Source organism: Pipistrellus hanaki (assembly GCF_964339955.1).
Source record: "Pipistrellus hanaki genome assembly, chromosome: 7".
Lineage (NCBI taxonomy): Eukaryota > Metazoa > Chordata > Mammalia > Chiroptera > Vespertilionidae > Pipistrellus > Pipistrellus hanaki.
Genome location: NC_140509.1, coordinates 69,856,147 through 69,876,747, shown reverse-complemented (window position 1 = coordinate 69,876,747; position 20,601 = coordinate 69,856,147). Strand labels below are relative to the sequence as shown.

Genomic DNA, 20,601 nt, shown 5'->3' with positions numbered 1-20,601 from the left:
TGTAAGGAAACTGTGCAAATGAGTAACACCTATAATGGTTGATAGTCTAGCTTTAAAAACTCAGTGGAAAAAAGGAATATTCCCAGGAAAACTCAGTGTTTTTATATCTGAAAAGCTCAATGGCCTTCTCTTTTGTTCTCCAAAAGCATACTCACACAGACTGCTCTGGAATCACTGAGATTAGTGGCAGTGGCAGTGTCCAAAGCCTGAGGCCAGCAATATGTAAATACATGGAAAGCCTGCAGGGTTTGAAAGAGCATAGTGGGCCCTTGAAGGGTGGACACAGAGAATATTCTAAGGCAAGTGAGCAAAATCCCCAAAGGAAAAAGAAATGGATTCATTTTTTGCATATCCTTATCAAGGTCAGTTTTGCTGCTCTCAAGCAAATCAAAATTATTATAGGTGACCGACTGCTGAAGAGATGTTGTGAGTGTGTGTGTGTGTGTAAGCAAGTAAGAACTATCCAAGGGGAAAGATAGTTCTATATTTCTCTATATTTCTTTAACATGAGACTTCTGATTTCCTCAACTCACAGTCCCACTGGGAAGGTTCTCTTTCTCATATGTCTCCAGACATAGGAGAGGCCTGCAGAGAGTGACGCAGGCAGAGGCCCGTGGCCTGGATTTTACGCCCCCGGTGCCTGCCCTCTGGGATCTGGCCTGGTGTGCGGTTGCTGTTTATACCTGCAGAAGTACTTTCTGTGTTTGAGTTGGCGCTGCCAGCTTACATGCTAGAGCCTCAAGCTGCTCATGAGGTCTGTCCCAGAGCTTTGAAACCTATGAGCTGGCTGCTGGGGCGAGAGAACGTCTCTCTCAGTTTTTGGGTGAACTCCATGTTTTTTCCAAGAGGTTAGATCACTGTCCACGGTCCAGGCTTGCTAGACAGAATGTAACAGTTACTGTTTGAGACATCCTGAACTTCTGAAGGCAAAAGGCAGAGCGGGGGAAGGGAGAGAAAGAGCCCAAAGTCAATGGAACAGCTTGAAAATCAACATTTTTATGTCTGGTAAACAAAGATTTTGAACTGAACTGGAAAGCTTTATCACCAAGGAAAGAAAACATATCACTTCTTGTTATGGCAAAAGGATATGTTACAAACGTCCCAGTTCCATCCCAAGTCTTGTTGGAGACCAGACCGGATTAATCAGTGGTTGTGGCAGGGATATTGGGAGTGACGTAATTTTTGTAGAAACTTACCTGGCCAACTCTCTGATCCTTTAATCAGGCCATAAAGATGTTTAGAAGACTTTACTTTTTTTTACAAGTGGCCAAATTAGGAAAACTCTGCCATCTGCTTGTCCCTTATCCACAGTTCTTTGCTCGCTCTTCCTGTTGCCCCCTCCCCCCTTTTTTGTCATATTTATTAGAAATATTGCTGACTGATTTTGCCCAAGATTTCTCTCCCCTCATGTCTTTCTATGGGAATTCTTAATATATGGCTTATATAAGCTTGAATTAAATATTTTACACTGTTGGTGTATGTGTATGAATGAGCATGATACAAATTTATAAAAGACATAAGACCTAAGAAACTAGTAAATTATTAAAAAATTTCATACTGCATATACCAATATCCCAATGAAAAAGTAGACACATAGAAGAATTAAGTTTAAAGCTGGATATGTACTAAATTCCAAGGTTCATAGCCACGTTGTTTACAAGAAAATATAATAGAACCCTTTTATATCTTGCATGTCACCCCCAATCAAGTGCAGTCTATGTTCTTATAAATATGTTAAGAATTTCACCTGTAGTGTTTGTTTATGAGGAAAATAAAAATGCCTCTGAATGAAGTAAGTGCCAGTCTTATTTCAGCAATCCAAGGGGGGAAAAAATCCCTGCTCTTGGGTTTTTATCTACAGAAATGGTAGTAAGAAATGAATAGCCTCTCCTAGATTCTATTTTTTATTTTTTAAAACATATCTTTTATTGATTTTAGAGAGGAAGGGAGAGGGAGAGAGAGATAGAAACATCAATGATGAGAGAGAATCATTGATTGGCTGCCTCCTGCACACCCCCTACTGGGGATCGAGCCCACAATCCAGGCATGTGCCCCTAACCAGAATCAAACCTGGAACCCCTCAGTCCACACGCAGATACTCTATTCACTGAGCCAAACCAGCTAGGGCTCTTCCAGACTCTTTAAGATAGTATATTTATTCTTGGGTCAAATTCAGTGGTTATTCACTTTATGGTGACTGTCTCTTTCTACCTCCTTCTTCATACCTCATCCTCTCTCCCAACTCATGCTGTTTGCCTGATAAGGCTGAGGAATATAGTATAAACTGAACAATTAATTTGACCTTGTCTGGAAGCAATTAGAAGCAATGCCATTAGTGTCTGTTGTCAATTTTAATGTGATATAGCTGTTCCAACATATGGGTAGGCTTTGCTTGTCATTCAAGAGATTTATTGATGCAACGTGTATTCCCTGGTTCTTTCATGAAAAAATGTTTGTACCTGTGGGCATGTCCAGATGGCAGTGAATGACTCGCATTCATGAGAACAGCATTTGGCAATTCACGGTTGCCAAGGTAAGCAGCAAAGGCATGCCCTCTGCCACTCCATTGCCTTGTAAAGAAACAGTTTCTAAGGTAACAGACTAGCACCTTGGAGGCCAGAGATCCCTAGTGTTTTAGAATTGGTAGGGAGAGGGAGGATGGAGAAGAGCAGAGAGACAACGGGAAATGATATCAAGAAAAGCACTTTTTGCTATTGTCCTGGCAATTCAAAAGGGGAGAGGGTGGTATTTGGGGGAGAGGCGGAGCTTCAGAATTTTCCACTTGGATCACAATAGAGATTTAATTCAGATTTTAGCCTGTGCATTGTGAGTGCAATGCCTCTTCCACAGGTTAATTTCAGGGGCCTATGTGACTGACAGTCTAAGTCATGACTAAAGATACCGGCTCTGGGCTGTCCCAGGCTGTGATTGTTGGGGCGGTGAATAGGCAGGCACTCTGATTCCCTTGGAATGTGTGGCATTTTTAGGATTGATTTTTTCCTATACTGTATCCCCTTAGTGCTATCATTGGAATGGTAAAATGTCACCTGAACAAGTATTCTCAAGGACATATTGCTGGCCCAGACTAACAATCTTGATGGCAAGGGTTTTTTCATTGGATCATTTCCAAGTGCAGAGAACTCTCAGGTGACAGCTTCCAGCCCTTGCAGCCAGTTGTAGAGTAGATTATGAGCCTGGTAGGTAATAGTGGGATATTGTGTGCTTTATAGAATTTGGTGTATCGTTACCACTTGCTACATGATATATTAGCGGCTGGATGAAGGAGAGGCTGGATGAGGAAAATAGTTTTAGAATTAGGAAAGTTCTCAAAAAGATCCCTGTGGTGATCCCTCTTGAGAGCCTGATCACTAATTTGTAATAATAAAACCAAAACATGCTAATTAGACCAGACGTCCTTCTGGACGACCTTCCAGACGACCTTCCAGACAAAGCTGGGTCTTCGAGGGAGGCCTGGGTCCCAGGTGCCAGAGGGAAGCTGGTGCTGGCAGCAGGAGGAAGGAAGGCCTACGATTGCATGAATTTCGTGCTTTGAACCCCTTGATTCAAAAGGAATAATGGAGCTTAAAAGAACCTCATAAGATTCACTTGTTTATCTGCCTTTTAGCAGGTGAAGATTTACTATCATCCAGAAAAGAGAGTTAATTGTTTCTTTCTTAATATTTCCAGAGGGAAATACACATAATCTCCTGAAAGTTACTTTCATGAAAGCTACCGAAAGATGTGTAAAATTAAAATCCTGGCCGAAACCGGTTTGGCTCAGTGGTAGAGTATTGGTCTGCGGACTGAAAGGTCCCAGGTTCGACTCCAGTCAGGGGCATGTACGTTGGTTGCGGGCACATCCCCAGTAGGGGGTGTGCAGGAGGAAGCTGGTTGATGTTTCTCTCTCATCTACGTTTCTAGCTCTCTATCTCTCTCCCTTCCTCTCTGTAAAAAATCAATAAAAATATATTTTTAAAAAAATCCTGGCTTTTACAATCAAGCTTTCTTACTATCCAGCTCCAGAACTTTTTTTTTTTTAAGTATCATATACTAAAATTCCATAGCCACTCAGCAATATCCTTTTCTCCTCTTCCTAGACCCTAGTCACCACTGGTGTACTTTCTGTACCTATGTATTTTACTATTCTAAATAACCTCATCTAAGTGGAATTGTACAATAATTATTCTTTTGTGTTTGGGTTATTTCACTTAGCATAATGTCTTTTAAGTTCATCCATGTTGTAACATATGCCAAAAGCCATAATCAAGTTCTCTAAACTCTGCAAAGTAAAGGATCTTTATACCAAGAAAGCTTTTATGGAAGCTATAAATATTTGATTGATAATCAAAATAGTTAGTGTTCTTTTTTTTTTTCTTTTTTCTTTTTTTTTAAATCAAGGACTCAAATTATGTATTGAGAATGGTGTCACATTCCTCCCCTTCACTTCAGTCAAAAGACCAAGGAAGTACAGAAATTCAAATTTACCACTATGCAAAACAGTTTACTTAATAGTCATTGCCAGGATATATCACTGTTTTAGCAGCTGGCCCTCTCAATTTTAAAATGCCCTTTAAAAAGTATTTTTTCCCCTGATTTAATTAAAACCAAGTATTTGTTATGAACATGAGCTCAAGGCTACGCTACATTGAAGCTGTGGTCCTTGCTCTTGGAGTGATTAAAATTTTTGAGAAGCAACAAAATGCATAGTCATGAAACTGTTAATGAAACATGAGAGAAGAGAATTAAGTGGCAGTGTTGTGGTTTTGGTGGTAAATTGCCTGGAATCCAGGATCTTGAGTCTGGTTTGGGCTGTTTGTGTCTAGTTGTGAAACCTTGGGCAAATCACTATTGTCACCTCCACCTATTGTCCTCACTGTAAAATTAGGAAGTTATGTTGGATGAACATAAAAGACCCACCTGGCCTTTGAGCCAGAAGACTCAAGATTTGAGGAAGGAAGTGGAATGGAAACTGGGACTTCAGGCAAATTCATACCATAAGGAGAAGCAGGAATTAATCCAAAATTTTTAAAATTAAAAAAAAACAAAAAACCCTTGCCCTTTGACATACAAGAAATAACACAATAATCCAAGTAATAGGGTTGCCCAGTAAAATCTGGGTTTGATTATTAGTTCTCAGTGTATCCCTTTAATTGGTTCACATAAAACTTCCTGTGAGAAAATGATCTTAGTTCCATGTTGGTTGGTAATAATCAAAGATATGTAACTTTGTTGATGGAAATAACCACATTTAAAATGGGTCAAGTTCAGGATTCTATTGTATTATTAGGACCTCCCTCCCATTTTTTCTAGCATCTCATTTAGTTTATTCTTTTGTATCAGACTGAGAAGAACCAACTCACATTAGTTGGGCTGGTCTCATGGCAATTCTGGTTGGATCAAAAGGAAGTAATTTTAGGACATTTACATACCAATTTAGACAACTAAGGAGCTACCGATAAACATTCTGCTTTTTTTTTTTTTTTTTTTTTCTGTTTGCTTCTCAAGTGTGGAACACCTGATCACTTGATGTTTATTTATCTACTCTAAAAGAAAAGTGTATTCCTCTTAAGGACATGATAGGGCTTGGCATAATACCATCTTTATAGTATTTTTTCAGTTATTTTTAGAATATTTTAATATAATTTAGTAATTATTACTTTTTATAAAGTCTAATTTATAGTTTTTTAATAAATGAAGTAGAATTATATTGCTTTTAAACTATAACTGTTACACAGAAGTGGCGGAACTGCTTGAGAAGAAATGAAAATTGTAACTAGCATGTTAACTATTTATTAGAAAATATTTATTTTAAAAACACTTTATAGAAATTCAAGATGATTTGCCTTCCTAGTCAACATATTTAAAAAACATCCAGTCACAGCTGGTTTGGCTCAGTGGATAGAGCATCAGACTGCAGACTGAAGGGTTTTGGGTTTGATTTTGGTTGTGGCCTAGATCCCCAATAGGGGACCTGCAGAAGACAGCCAATCAATGATTCTAATGATTGATGTTTCTATCTCTCTCTCTTCCTCTCTGAAATCAATACAAATATATTTTGAAAACAAATAAGTAACATCATTTGGCACTTATTATGTGTAAGGTTTAGTACTAAGTACCATGTGAGGATAGAAAAAAGAATCAGAACGAAGGCTGTGTTCTCTGCTTCAGCAAAAGAAGCAAGGACACGTGAGTTCCTTTGACTGAAGGGTCATGGTGTGCACTAATCTGTAATTCTGCAGAGGCACCAATTTGGGAGGTTGGTCTCAGGGGAGCCACTTTATTAGCATGTCAATCTGGTCCCTTCAGCTTTGTTACAGAGTTTTACAGACAGTGCATCTTATTGAAAACGTTGGGTAAAAATGCTCCTACAATGTTAGAGGAAGGTAATCTGTGACTCTTTCAATGGGAATGATATTTCAGTGGAAATATTGTAAAATTGGGGATTTGTGAGCTTTTGTTTATGTAGATTACACTCATCTACATTTACTGTATTAGAAATCACGTTTGTGTGGGATATTGCATACCATGGAAGCAAATAAGGTCCTAATAGTATTATGGAAATAGTTTTGACCTCACAGAACTCCTGAAGGGGTCTCAGAGAGTCACTTAGAAAGACACTTGTAGCTGTCATACTAGGCTGGTTGTGTAATGGCCTACAACAGGCACAAACATAAATCACAGATGGAAAAAATGATTAAATGGATGTAATCTAAAACAAAACATTGTTTGGTTCTTAAAGGCAGTTTTCAACATGTGTTTTGCTTTTCTCATTGATGATAGGAATAGCGATGAGGAATAAGTAATGAGGAACAGTCTGGGGTTATTGTGAGGTTCCTGTGAGATGACAGCTGTTAAGCATTTAGAACACTGCCTGGCACAAAGTAGAAGCTCAGTTAATGATCACAGTTACTTTTGTTAAATTAGGGCTTCTAAACCAATTAAAAACTGTGGAAGAAGTGGGAAGAAGGCACCGCGAGCAAAGGCTCAGAGGCAAGATGGGGTAGGATGTGTTATTGGAATTGTGTATAAGCTACAAGAGGGTAGCTGTGTTGATTTAGGAAAGAAGCGAAGATCAGATTGGGGTGTTTTTGCAGGACAGGTCAGATGGTTTGGATTTTCTTCCCCGTGAGAGAGGGGGAAGAAACGTGGAAGGAAGAAACGTGGCTAGATTGGGTCAGTGCTTGATTGGAATAAAATTCCACCTTTTCATCGTTCCCTAATTGATTTGCCTAGTTAGTTCTTTCGTTTTAGCTGTGAGGGGAAGAGAGACTTCAAGGAAGGGACTGTCTATATTCCCAATCAGTGTGAAGTTAAAATTAGCACTGTTATTTCTGCTTTGCTTCTGGGCAAACCGAAGGCCATGAACGAACTTAGTTATTGACATGCCTGCTCCTCCCTTGTAGTACAGTCCTCCCAGGGCCCCAGAGACCCACTCCTGTGTTTAGCTGGTTGACGGATTTAAAACCTCTGTCCAATGATCCAGAGTGGAGGATGGTTTTTCAGGGGAAGTGAGGTTTGACAAGGACAAGGACAGAGCTCCTAGAAAAATAAATAATTTGTATTCAGGATGTATTTAAAAATCCTCGTGGTAGGACGACAAGATCAGTCTAGCATTGCCAGTGCTTTATTGCAGATCTGCTAGCCAGACCCCAAATAACAATCTGCCCTAACCATAATTCCTGCATTTGTTTACTTGTGCATTGCTTTTTATTACTCGTGGTCAGCTTTTAGCCTTTGAAACTGTGGTATGTGAATAGCTGTAATACTTCTTCAGCTTTTTTTTTTATGTCATAATTTAACTCTATTTTGAAAGACTTCCAATGGTCCAAGGATTTGCATCTTTATTACCTCAAAGGGATAGTGTGAGGCTAAAATGAGATAATATATGTAAAACTATGTTTTCAGTTTTTCTATACAGGGAGGTGGTGTGTGTGTGTGTGTGTGTGTGTGTGTGTGTGTGTGTGTTGTTTTTAGTAGTTCAGAGCTTGAGAGAAACACAGGTTCTATGCAATAAGAGTTTTTAATTGGTTTAGAAGCCCAAGCTGTATCAGAATTCCATGGAACAAATTGAGAGGCTTTTAAAAAAAATCATGGTAATAGGGTATGGTTGAAAGAAGCATAGCAGTGGATATAAACAGAGATGTTTTAATGCCCTTGCATGCATACATGAATGAATGAATAGAAAGGAAGGAAGGAAGAAGACTGGAAGGGGAAAGTAATCATTTTTATAAATCTATCTTTTAATTGGTAGAATTAGAAATTTTAAGCTGGAAAGTGGTTTTAATTCTTTATTGTTTTAAGTATTACATATAGTTTTACATATGTCTTCTTTCCCCCCCATTGACCTCTCCCTGGCCATTCCTTCTCTCCCACACATATCTTCAAACCCTAGTGTCTGTGTCCATTGGTTATGCTTATATGCATGCATACAAGTCCTTTGGTTGATCTCTTACCTGTCTCCACCCCTCCCACCCCCTTCCTTACCTCTGGAGTTTGACAGTCTGTTTGATGCTTCTCTGTCTTTGGATCTATTTATGTTCATCAGTTTATGTTGTTCATTATATTCCACAAATGAGTGAGATCATGTGATATTTATCTTTCTCCAACTGGCTTAGTTCGCTTAGCATCATGCTCTCCATGTCCATCTGTTGCGAATGGTAAGAGTTCTCTTTTTTACAGGAGCATAATATTCCATTGTGTAGATGTACCATAGTTTTCTGATCCAGTCATCTGCTGATGCGCACTTAGGCTGTTTCCAAATCTTACCTATTGTAAATTGTGCTGCTATGAACATAGGGGTGCATATGTCCTTTCTGATTGGTGTTTATGATTTCTTGGATACATTTCTTGGGATACATTTCTAGAAGTGGGATTACTGGATCAAATTTTTAATTTTTATTTATTTATTTATTTTTAATATATTTTATTGATTTTTTACAGAGAGGGATAGAGTTAGAAACATCGATGAGAGAGAAACATCGGTCAGTTGCCTCTTTGCACACTCCCTACTGGAGATGTGCCTGCAACCAGGGTACATGCCCTTGACCAGAATCGAATCTGGGACCTTTCAGTGTACAGGACAACGCTCTATCCATGAGCCAAACCGGTTTCGGCACAAATTTTTAATTTTTAATTTAAGTTCCATTTTTAATGTTTTGAGGAAACAAGCTGGAGGGTTTTTGTTTGTTTCAGCAATGACTATAGCGCTCTTGAGGAATGACTTCAGCATTACTGTGAAGAATGTGCTAAAAGCAACCTTTCAGGTACATAAATGGGGAAGCTTTGAAGACATACCTGCACCTTCCATACTGCTGTAAGCATAGTTAAGACCCGTTAATGCTAGCCTGAACATGCAATTAGAAAGACAAATAAGGCAAGAGGATGTAAACTATGCTCGTTAAATATCAATATTTGTATTCTCTTTTTATTTTATTTTTATTTTTTGTTTGTTTAATCCTCACTCAAGGATAGTTTTCCATTGATTTTAGAGAGTGGAAGAAAGAGGGAAAGACAGAGAGAAATATTGATGTGAGAGAAACATCGATTGGTTGCCTCCTGCATCCATCTGGACCAGGGTCCGGGACCAGAGAGGAGTCTGCAACAGAGCTATGTGCCCTTGACTGGAATAGAACCCGGGATCCTTCCATCTGCAGGCTGATGCTCTATCCACTGAGCCAAATCAGCTAGGGCTATTCTCCTTTTAAAAACAACTTGTATTCTTCTCTGATGATAAAAGTAACATATGTGTTCTTTAGAACTTTATCAACACATAAACGTATAAAGAAGGAAATGAAAATTACAACTTCCTTACCAGGCAATGATAATTATTTAGAGCTTTGCATACATGTATCTTCTTTAAAATTTTTCTATTAATATGTCTTTTTCTTGTTTGCAAAATTGGGATAATGCCATACAAACATTTTTGTAAAATATTTCCCCTAAATATAGTGTAAGTATATTCCCACACCATTAAATAGTTTTTGAAAACATTTCAGTGGCTATCTCCTGTTCCATTTTATGGCTAGATGTGTGAGGTAATATGTGTGGGAGTTAAGACCATGGATTCTGGAGTCAGACTGCCTGGGTTTCAATCCCAGCTCTGCTGCTTGCCAGCTGGGTGCCTTTGGGCAAGTTACTCAGCCTCTCAGTATCTCAGTTTCTTCACATCTAAAATGCGATAAAAATAATCATACAAAGTTTATAGGGTTGTTTTAAGGAATTACATAGGTTAATCTGTATTCATCAAAACATTTAGAACAATTCCTGGCACTAATTTTTAGTATCATTATAATAATAAAGTGAGACATCATAAATGTATAATAATAATTAATTATTATTAATTAGCAAGCCATTATTATTAAGTAATAATAAAGTAAGCATTATTATTATAGCATGATTAATATAATGTTAGATGGGCTATTTCTAACATTAAGCTATGATGAGCATTCTTGAATCTGAGTTTTTCCTCCCATCTGATTATTTCTTTAGAAGTGAAATTACAAAACCCAAAGCATTAAATATATGACTGGATTGCATTCTGGAAAGATTGTAAGACTGTACCTTCTCACTTACAACTATGATCTTATCTACCACAGCACACTGAAGACAATATTGAGAATTTTTATTTAAAATAATTTTATATTAATATCTTCATATAAGTGAATATTTCTTTGACTACTATTTTAGAAGTTTTCTAAAAATGCTTTTATTTTATACTTTCCCCCTGTAAGTTATCTATTCATTCTCTTTTTTTTTTTGTATTTGTAGAAATTCTTGACCTATTGATATTTCAACTTGCTGTCATATTTTTAACAACTATTTTCCCCAAGTTTTTGTTTTTACATTTTGGGGGGGATGCTTTTTGTAGTCCATACAGTTTTTATTTTATTTTTAAAGACAAATTTACTTCTCAGCTAGTGTTGTTCAGTGGATTGAGCATCATCCCATGCACCAAGAGGTTATTGGTTCGATTCCTAGTCAGGGCACATGCCTATGTTGTGGGTTAAATCCCAGTAGGGGGTGTGCAGGAGACAGCCAATTGATTTTTCTCTATCATCTATGTTTCTCCCATCCAAGTACTAACCAGGCCCGACCCTGCTTAGCTTCCGAGATCAGACGAGATCGGGCGCGTTCAGGGTGGTATGGCCGTAGACTCTATCATCTATGTTTCTATCTTCTCTCACTCTCCTTTCCCTCTCTTAAGAAAAATAAATAAAAATATTTAAAAATGTTAAAAGACAAATTACTGATCTTTATTTATTTTTTTTGAGCCTTAGTTTTCATGTTTAAAAAATACAAAAATCACGAAATCTCCATACCCATCCTTTCTTCTAACCCAATAACATTAAACTCTTAAGTATATTTACTATGATTTGAAGTAAGAATTAATGTTATGTTGTCTCCAAAATAGCCAACTATTTTTCACATAATTTGTTGAGCACATCTTCCTTCCTAATACTAGCAGACTTAGAAAGTATCTCTATAATATGCTAAGTATATTATAATATTCTCAATATAATTGTTGAGCTTTCTATTAGCTCTGTTTCTGGAATGCTTATTTTTGCTCCTGTACCATACTATTGTAATGATGTACCTGTATAAAATACATTTTAATATCTATTGGTACAAGTCAGTACTTCCTCTTTGTGTAACCAACTACAACTGTGAAGTCCCCAGACATGTTTCCAAACTTCTTTAACAATACCTGCTTCTATCATATGTGCTGGGAAATCTAAATGTCACTCTTCTAGCATCCCTTGCACCTGTGTCTGTCTGGTTGTGTGCCCAAGTTCAAGCTAACATGCTATGAGCAGAAGTCTGTAGCAGAGTTTCTAGAACATCATATTCTGGTTTGCTCTAGCTTCCAGCAGTGGAAAACTAAGAATCCTGTTGTCATTCATTTTCCTAATAGAGCTGTAACAAGTATGAGACTTTTTAAGGCATTATCTCCTATGGCAGAATTTCCAGTGTGTTTTTTAGAGGCTAATAGATATTATGAAGACAGGAGTCCACAATAATCTGAAAGTGGCATCCAATACCCTTGGAGATATATCTTGCACACTAGCTTATTGAAGCATCTAAATACAAATGTTTTGACGTTGTTTAATCTGGTGTTCTCAAAACTGATATGAGCATACAGAGTCATTTCCTCCTTTTCTTTTTTCTGAGGAACACCTAATTGGGTGCGGCATTTTAAGGAAGCCTGCTACAGAGATTGTAAACTATTTTACTTTCACTGGATACATGACTCAAAATGTAGAACGTGTCCACTTGATTCAAGTTCTACCTCTCTATAATTACAAAAGATAAGCTCTTTAGTTTAGTCTTTATCCAACTATAATGACTGGTTGAGAAACTAGTTTCACATGTGTAGCACCTGCAAATAATAAACAAGTAAAGGTTTCATGTTTTGGTGAAACTTAGACACAGCCTAAGTATCCATGTCCTCGTGTTTTGGGATCTCTTGTCTCTTTTACTCTGGTTTTCATTCTGTTTTTCTATTCCTTGCCATTCCATATTGGATTAGTCACTAGAGCCAAATTCTCAGTCTCTATTGTCACTCTTTGGCAGTCATTAGTGCCAAATGCTCAGTCTGTATGTCTGCAACAGTAATCGTCAGTTGGATAATTCATATTTATTGTGACACACAGATTATGAATGGTAGTCTTTGTTCTTAAAATGTGTTTTCTCTACTAATTACATAGAGAAGGTGAGGAGAGTAATTTGTCTGCTATATGAAAGTAGTTTCAGCAAAAAATGCTTCCTATAAAATGCCAAGACATGGTTTGCATAAGAACTTCTATGACATTAATAACAACTCAACTAGCTTGAGGGTTCCCTAGAAGACTCTCCACCATTACCCAGAAGGCTTTGCTTCTGTAAACTAGCCTTTAGTCTCCTTCATATCCCATTCTCTTTAGTGCAACAACTTGAGATAAATCAATCTAATTACTTGATGCAGATACTTAAAATACTGAACTTCCAAATTTTATGGTATAAACTTTCTCAGGTACATAATGAGGCACTTAGTGATTCCTGTTGATGTCATGATAAGGGCCTGGGAAAACACAGATCAAATAGCAATGGGAGACAGTAATTGGCCAGCCTTGTCATAGGCACTAACTGGCAAAGTTTGGAACATAGATACTATTGCCTTCAGTTTCAAATAGTTAGGTGAGGATTATAATTTGTTAGGTTTTAAATGATCTGTCATTTAATGTAGTTGGCCATGGATGGGACGAAGCCAGGGATTTATTGCAAGGAGTTTGCAATAATATACACATATGATTTGTAGGATGAATAAAGTAGATGTTTTATAGGTTAGATGCTATAAGAATGCCATAGTTAGAAAAATAGGATCCCTGCTTACGTTTTTTTTTAAAAAAATATATATTTTATTGATTTTTTACAGAGAGGAAGAGAGAGGGATAGAGAATTAGAAACATCGATGAGAGAGAATCATCCATCAGGTGCCTCTTGCACCACCCCTACTGGGGATGTGCCTGCAACCAAGGTACATACCCTTGACCAGAATCGAACCCGGGATCATTCAGTCTGCAGGCCGATGCTCTATCCACTGAGCCAAACCAGTCTCGGCCCTGCTTACGTTTTAATGGGGGAAGATAGATGGTAAATGAATAAACAGCAGGTATAGCATATAAGGATAAAGTTTCTATAAAGAGGATTCAAATAAGGTAATGTGATAGAGAGCCACTGGATGATTGTTTAAATTGGGTGATCAGGGAAAGCCTTTCTGAAGTAATATCCTTTTTAAACCAAGATATGGTGACTAAAAAGGAGGCAGCTGTGTGCAGATTTAAAGAAAGAGTGTGCCAAGTGGCAGACAGCAAAGGCAGTGGTCCTGTGAAGGCTGGGAGCTTGATCTGAGGGTCAGAAAGGAACCAGGAAAGTTAGGCAGGGGCCAGAGCATGAAGGTCCTTGTAGGAACAGGTAAGAACTTGGTATTTAATTCTCAGTGTGGTAAGAAAACATTGGAAAGCTTAAATAAGTTTGTTTTATCACCTGATCAAACCCAGGTTTCTAAGTGGTCGGTCCTGCTATGTGCTTTGTAGAGGGATAAGATTGGAATGAGAAGATTATTTAGAAGTCTGGTTATGAGGCAAAATATCCGGAGTAAGAACAACATCCTCAACAATAATCATAGTTAATTTCATTCTGGGCTATTGTATATAGGTACCATGCTAGGCATCACTTACATATCCAGTTTAGTCATTACAGATTATTTTTTTAAATGAATGAGGGGCTGTTGTGAACCAAAAAGTATAAATTAGATGTAAACTTTTCTTGATTATAGTAGTTTTTGTCACCTAATTTAAAAAATCAAAATGATGGCTATCCATGGAAAGGTTTGAATAATGTTTTGATCTGTATGTTTGAAAAGCAGGACTGATGGTGTTAGGTTGAGAATAATATTCGTTCCTGCTCAGTGCCTCTGTAGTAGAGTGGCTTCCAGGAAGGTCACACCAAAATGTGGGAATAGGGAGGAGCTTGAAGAGACTAAGTTTGGCAGAAGGAAATGATGGAGACAGGACCAGCTGTCGACGCATTCACCTCAAGAAAGAGACCCTCAACCTTTAAAATTGAAAATTCAGAGAATGTAGCAAAAATACCAGTCCATTGCAGGCAGGCATCAAACTCTGGGGTTCAAAGGTCTTGTCATAAAAGAGCTGGGGACATAGTTTTAGAGCTGAGTCAAGTACAGTTTGAACCCTGAATCAAGTGCAATTTGTCATTAACTGTGGAAGGTGGTGTGACTTAGTGTTAAGGGAACTGGAGTTAGATTTTTAACTCTAGGAGGCAAGATTATATTGAAAGTGAAGAAAGAAAGCTCTTCAGCCATCTCTTGGAGACCCTGTGGGGTGACAGTTGGATACCAGAGTCAGGCACAGGAGGAGGTCCAAAAAGGGAGAAACAGGAAGAGAAAAGTAGCCTGGCCATTCCCCACCTGGAGCAGCTGGGAGGCTGCCATCTTTCTCCTTCTAATTTGCATATCACCTCCTGATTGGCAGGTAGGGTAGCAGAATGATGGTTAATTTGCATGTTTCTTTTTTATTAGTGTAGATACAGTTGAATATTTCCACAACAATTTAAAAGTGGTTTACTTCCTGGCCTTTATCAACTTCAAGTAAAAGTTTTAAGGCAATTACCTGGCATTAAAGCATTGTAAAGCCCATGGTGACAGGTAGAATTTCCCAGAACAGCCTTCCATTTAGAATGTTCATCTGATCCGATATTAAGATTGAAACATAGCTTCAAGAGGCAATGTTGAAATGCTTATTTGAGTTCAGGTATTTACAGGTTTCCCCACCTCTTCTGAAGTATTTAAAACAAACTGCTCAAAAACCCTTCCTCTGACAGGATTTCCATAGAGTGTGTGGTCAGCTTTCTGGGAAAATTAAATTGAGTTCAAGAATTTTGAAATCTGAACTTCAAACTTGCTGGATTTCCATTCGGTTTCAGATTTTTTTTCAAATGTTTTATTGCACATTGATTCAGCAGTTCCTGAAATCAAAATATCATAATAAGGGTAACAGGTATACTAAGTAAAGTACACCCATCTGGAACTCATTTTATTCTAAAAGAGCATACCTTTGGCATTCAAGTAAGAATAAAAGCACTCCAATATGGTTAAAGAAAGTTTTGGAAAATCTTTTGTTCAGATTATGATTCTTAACTATTTGGGTCTTTCTTTTCTTTTCTTTTTCCCCTCTGAAATATTTAAAATTTTTTTCTTGATAACCAAGATTGTTTCTTTGAAATGTAATAGGATTCAGGTGTCTCTGGTCACTTATCTCACACTCAGAAAAATGCTTTTTCTTTTCCCTCTTCTCTATACCCGTGCTCTCTTTTTTAATCCATACTACTGAATGCACACATTCTCTTAACACAAGGCAAGCCCCTGTTCCACACCCTCTTGCCCTTGATATTGAAACCACCGCAAGCCTTCCTCCACCCAGATTCCCTTTTAACCACAGTAACCATGAGAGTTTAACATCCGTCTTTACCTTTCTCTCTTTCTTTGGTCTTCAAGCCAGGTATGAGCTATAAATTGAGGTAGAACATACAGCTGGGTCAATAAAGGGAGGGGAGAAAAATGAAATGGGTTTCCTATCGTTTTTCACAAAGTTTGAAAAACAGAGTTGGCAAAGAGGAAAAAATAAAACAGGAAGCAGGATTGCACATATAAATTAAATATTTTCACCCCAAACCTCTTTAGATAGCCCGGGGGTATTAGGAGTGTGTGTGTTTTGGATGGGCTCAGCAGGCATTCCAACAGTAAATGGCTTCCTGTTCAGCATGTTCGAAGTCAGGCTGTCTTTTGGGGTTGGTTAAAAATATGTGTGAAATATGTACTTTTATTTCAAGCCAAGTCAAATGTTTTCAATCATCCCCCCTTACTTGCTTCTCTTCTCTTCCCATCCTGTCATTTCTTGCCCCCAGACAGTAAAATATACCCCCGAATCTGTTTTTCTTCCCAAAAGGAAGTTTAGTGATTAATTATGAGTTACATGTAAACATATATTATTGCCCTCGAAGGTATTCACCAAGAACCTGGCCAGTGTCACTCTGGGCTGGCATTTTTTAGTGTTAGATCTTGGTGAGGAGAAGTTAGAAGAGCATGCAAAGAAACCAAGTATTTGGCTCAGGCACCACAGGGAACCAATGGATAATTGAGGGTGAGAAATGGTCTATAACTTTTCACCTCAGTGGTGATGAACCTATAATTCCCAAATTGTTTATGTAATTTTCTATTTCTACCACATCAGTGACAAATATTATTTTGTACTGCATGTTCCTTGTGGATTTCTTTTTTTTCTTCTTCTTCTTCTTCTCATCAGCAAGGTCCAATGAGGATGCCTGAAAGGAAAATAACATACCTGGGGCCATCATACCTAGCAAGAAATGCCACAGATGTACCCAGGAGGAAAGATATAGACTTCTGGTGGAAGCCACAGAGTCACTTATGCAAAGCGTTACTCTGATGTTGATAGATTTTAAAAATATATGTCCTATGATCTAATTAGAGAAAACTCTCAGATATTCAAATTTGACATCAAGCTCTCGAGGAACCTTTTATATTTGGCATGGGCTACTAAACTGCAAATACTCTGTACAGAAGGCTCAGGCAGAGGCCTTGTTTCCCTATGCCCTCATTTGACTGAGCCTGTTTAAATCCAGGAGTGTTCTTGGACAACTATATTTACTAGTGGTATTAGGTGTCAGAATTAACTTTTACATATTTTAAAATTTATTTAGTGTACCAGGTAATTTAAAAAAAAGAGAGAGACTCTTATGTGAATTACATGGATTGTGTGTGAGGGGGGAAAAAAAGCCAACCTTTTCAAATGAATCTCTTAGGAAATTTTATCAAAGGATGTCTCTTGACATGTGATTTCAGGTTTTTGGTGTTTGCTGTTTTCAAACTCAGCAAATACTTATAAAACTGTTGACTATGCAAAGCTCAATACTAGGTACTGTTTACAGGATATTAATGACTTAGAAGTAATTCACCTCTACAAAGTCTAACACTCTTTTATTATAAAAACTTTCAGAAAACTAAGAATATAAGGGGACTTCTTCAACATGGGGAAGGGTATTTATAAACAAAAAACCCATACCAAACAAAAAACATTAATTATATTCAATGGTCAGAGAATAAAAACTTTCACCATAAAATCAGGAAGAGAACAAGGATCACCACTTTTACCACTACTATTCATCAGTTCTGGAAGTTTTGGCCAGAGCAATAAGACAAGAAAAATAAATAAAAACATTCAAACTGGAAAATAAGTAAAATTGTCTCTTTTAATGGATAACATGATCCTATATAGAGAAAATCCTGAAGAATTCACAAGAAAACTATTGGAGCTAATAAATCAATTCAGCAAAGTTGCAGTTGCTTTATATTTTAGTTACAGTTTAGCATGTTAGTGTCTTCACTAAATAAGTTTAATGACTTGTCCTCAAAACATTTAATGTTTTAAAATATGAATATGGAAGGTCTTTTATTGTGTGGTTAATAATAACTTTATTTACTATCCCCATATTCAGCTTAATGTATAACATTCTCATGAGATTATGTTGGAAGTTGGTAAAATTTTGGTTAAATTTTTCTCCAGAAAGATTTTCTGTTTATATACCCGAAAACATAAGTGACAGGAGAGTCATTTAATTTTGAAAGAAAAACTACACTCTAAGATCAAAACACAGCAGCAGCATCGGTACCTCTGTGAAAAATATAATCTCACATTTGAGTATGCATAGCTTTCAGGATCTAAGCCAATACATAACAATAGGAAATTCTATTTAGTAATCACTCTTATAGTAGTTCTATGTGGTAGCACTAATTAGGCATTTTGTATGTTAATTCAGTCCTCAGATAGCCCCGTGAGTTAGGCACTACTATAGCATCATTACCTTATAGAAAAACTGAGGCATCTGTTTGTGTCCCTTAAAAATATATTTTGGAAGTTCCAGCCTTCAGTATTTCAGAATGTGACCTTATTTGGAAATATAGTTAACAGGAGTTTCTACTCAAGTAGAATGGACTTCTAATCCACTGTCCTTATAAGCAGGTGTCCATGTGAAGACACAGACACACAAGGAGAACACCATTTGATGACAAAGGTGGATTGGAGCTATGCTGCTGCCAGCAAAGAAAGGCCAAGGATTGCAAACCCCCTGGAAGATAGGAAGAAGCAAGGAAAGATTCCCCTGCAGGTTTCAGAGTAAGCAGAGTCCTAGCCCCCAGAACTCTGAGACAATACATTTTTTTTGTGTTTTTTAGGTATCACTGTATAGTACTTGGTTACAGCAGCCCCAAGAAATGAATACACCAACTAATTTAGAAAGATATTTCAGAGTCTGACCAACTGCCCAGTTGACCCATGAGCCCACCTCAACTACTTATCATTTTGCTTCACTATTACATCTGTCAAATAATTGGTGCCCAATCAATGGGCTGAAGGCCAAAGACAATATGTTTGCAATTGTGACTGTATGTCTTGGAAATATTAAAGAACACTGACTGATTCACAAAGTGAATATTAATTTGCCGATATACGCATTTTCTGGGAAGCTAATAATTGTGTGTTTTTGTTCATTTTGGAAGGACAGTGATTCACTAAAACAGTATGAGCTATGCTGGCATCCTGTAGCAACTGTTAGGTTTGACTACCTCAGGAAAAACTGTAAGGTTTGTCTTTTTTTTTTTTTTTTTTTTTTTTTGTCTTGCTTTTCATTGCCATATTTAGTCAGATTGTTTGTCTAATTTTGGGAAATCAATATGCCTCTTGGCCTAAAATAATAAACCATAATTTATCATTTACACCATACTCTGATGAAAAGTGTCCTCACAATGAAAATAACTCTAAATTATCTTGCATTGAATTTAAACTATGTCTTCTTAAAATCTAGTGGGTTTTTTTTTGTTTTTGTTTTTTGTTTGTTTGTTTGTTTGCTTTTATAAATCAGGGGAGAAGTCTAGAAGTATAGGAATCTCACAGCTTACCTGGTCTCTAACATTTTCTGTTTATCCTTTTGATTAATTCTCCTCCTTAGAAGAAATACCCTCTACAGTCTGTGACTTAGTGCCACCTGAAATTCTAAAAGCAGTCCATTGTTCTCATATTATGCATTGCCTTCTCCTGGTAGACATGATTAAAAAACACAACAACTAATGGTAGCTTCTTTACAATGCCTTTACTCTACCAAGCATTGTGATAAATGCTATTATATATATCATTGCATTCTTTATAAAAATTCTATGAAGAATAGTGAGATAGGAATTGATGATAAATCTGAAGCTTAGATTAAGCTATAAGATCCAGTAAGCTATAAGATTCAGTTTCAAATCCAGGGCTGTTTGAATCACAATGTATTTCCACATTCTATTCTCTCTTGCTTTCCCAGAATAGGAGTATGGGCAGAAAATCCTAGGGGGGCCTTAAAAATGGAAGCAGGAAGGTGCCTCAGTGCAGAAAAGAGAACAGAGGAGCTCTAAGGACAAACTTCTAGCAGCTTAAAATTTTGCCTGGGGCTTACCTTAAATCTTTTAGATATGCGCTCTCTACTGTGGTAACCACTAGACATATGTGATGACTGAGCATTCAAAATGAGGCTAATACAAATTAAGACACTTTTTTGTTTGTTTTTTATGTAGGAGAAATATATTACTGCTCTACTGTAAAGTTGGCAGCCCTGAGAATCCCTTTTTTAATGTAGCATGTCATATATTCCTACTCCCAAAGAAAAGAGAAGCAGAGATATTTCCACCTGCAAAAATTTAGGATTTCTAGGAAGTGTAAAATGAACACTGGATTTTGAAGACTTAATATGAAAAAATTAAAAATATCTTATTAATATTTTATATTAAAATATGGCTACTTAAATTTTAAAATTACATAATAACTCTCATATTTCTGTCAGACAACTGTGCTTTAGATGTTTAGATAACCTAGACACCCTGAATAATTTTAATTTAAATGAAAAAATAGGATTTAATTTTTTGAGAAAGGTACATAGTATTACATTTTGAAACTAATACATTTTTAAAGTATACAACATACTATTTTTACCTTT

The 20,601-nt window shown here is 37.1% G+C and overlaps 1 protein-coding gene across 10 annotated transcripts in view; it reads left to right on the top strand.

Annotated features, from left to right (window-relative positions):
• The window catches only part of LOC311625391 (uncharacterized protein), a 160,843-nt gene that overhangs the window by 46,872 nt on the left and 93,370 nt on the right, over window positions 1-20,601 (top strand). Inside the window, exons 4-5 of one of the 10 annotated variants that reach the window (XR_014795495.1) lie at window positions 18,594-18,749; window positions 19,133-19,211. The exons of 6 other annotated variants lie outside the window; for them this stretch is intronic. Coding sequence is in view for 2 of the 4 variants with exons in the window: in XM_084889593.1 (XP_084745719.1) it covers window positions 18,594-18,749 (156 nt within the window). In the remaining 2 variants the exon portion in view is untranslated. Of the gene's footprint in view, window positions 1-18,593; window positions 18,750-19,132; window positions 19,217-20,601 lie in introns of all 10 variants that reach the window. 3 more of the 10 variants (XR_014795496.1, XM_084889593.1, XM_084889594.1) reach the window with 3 other exon arrangements.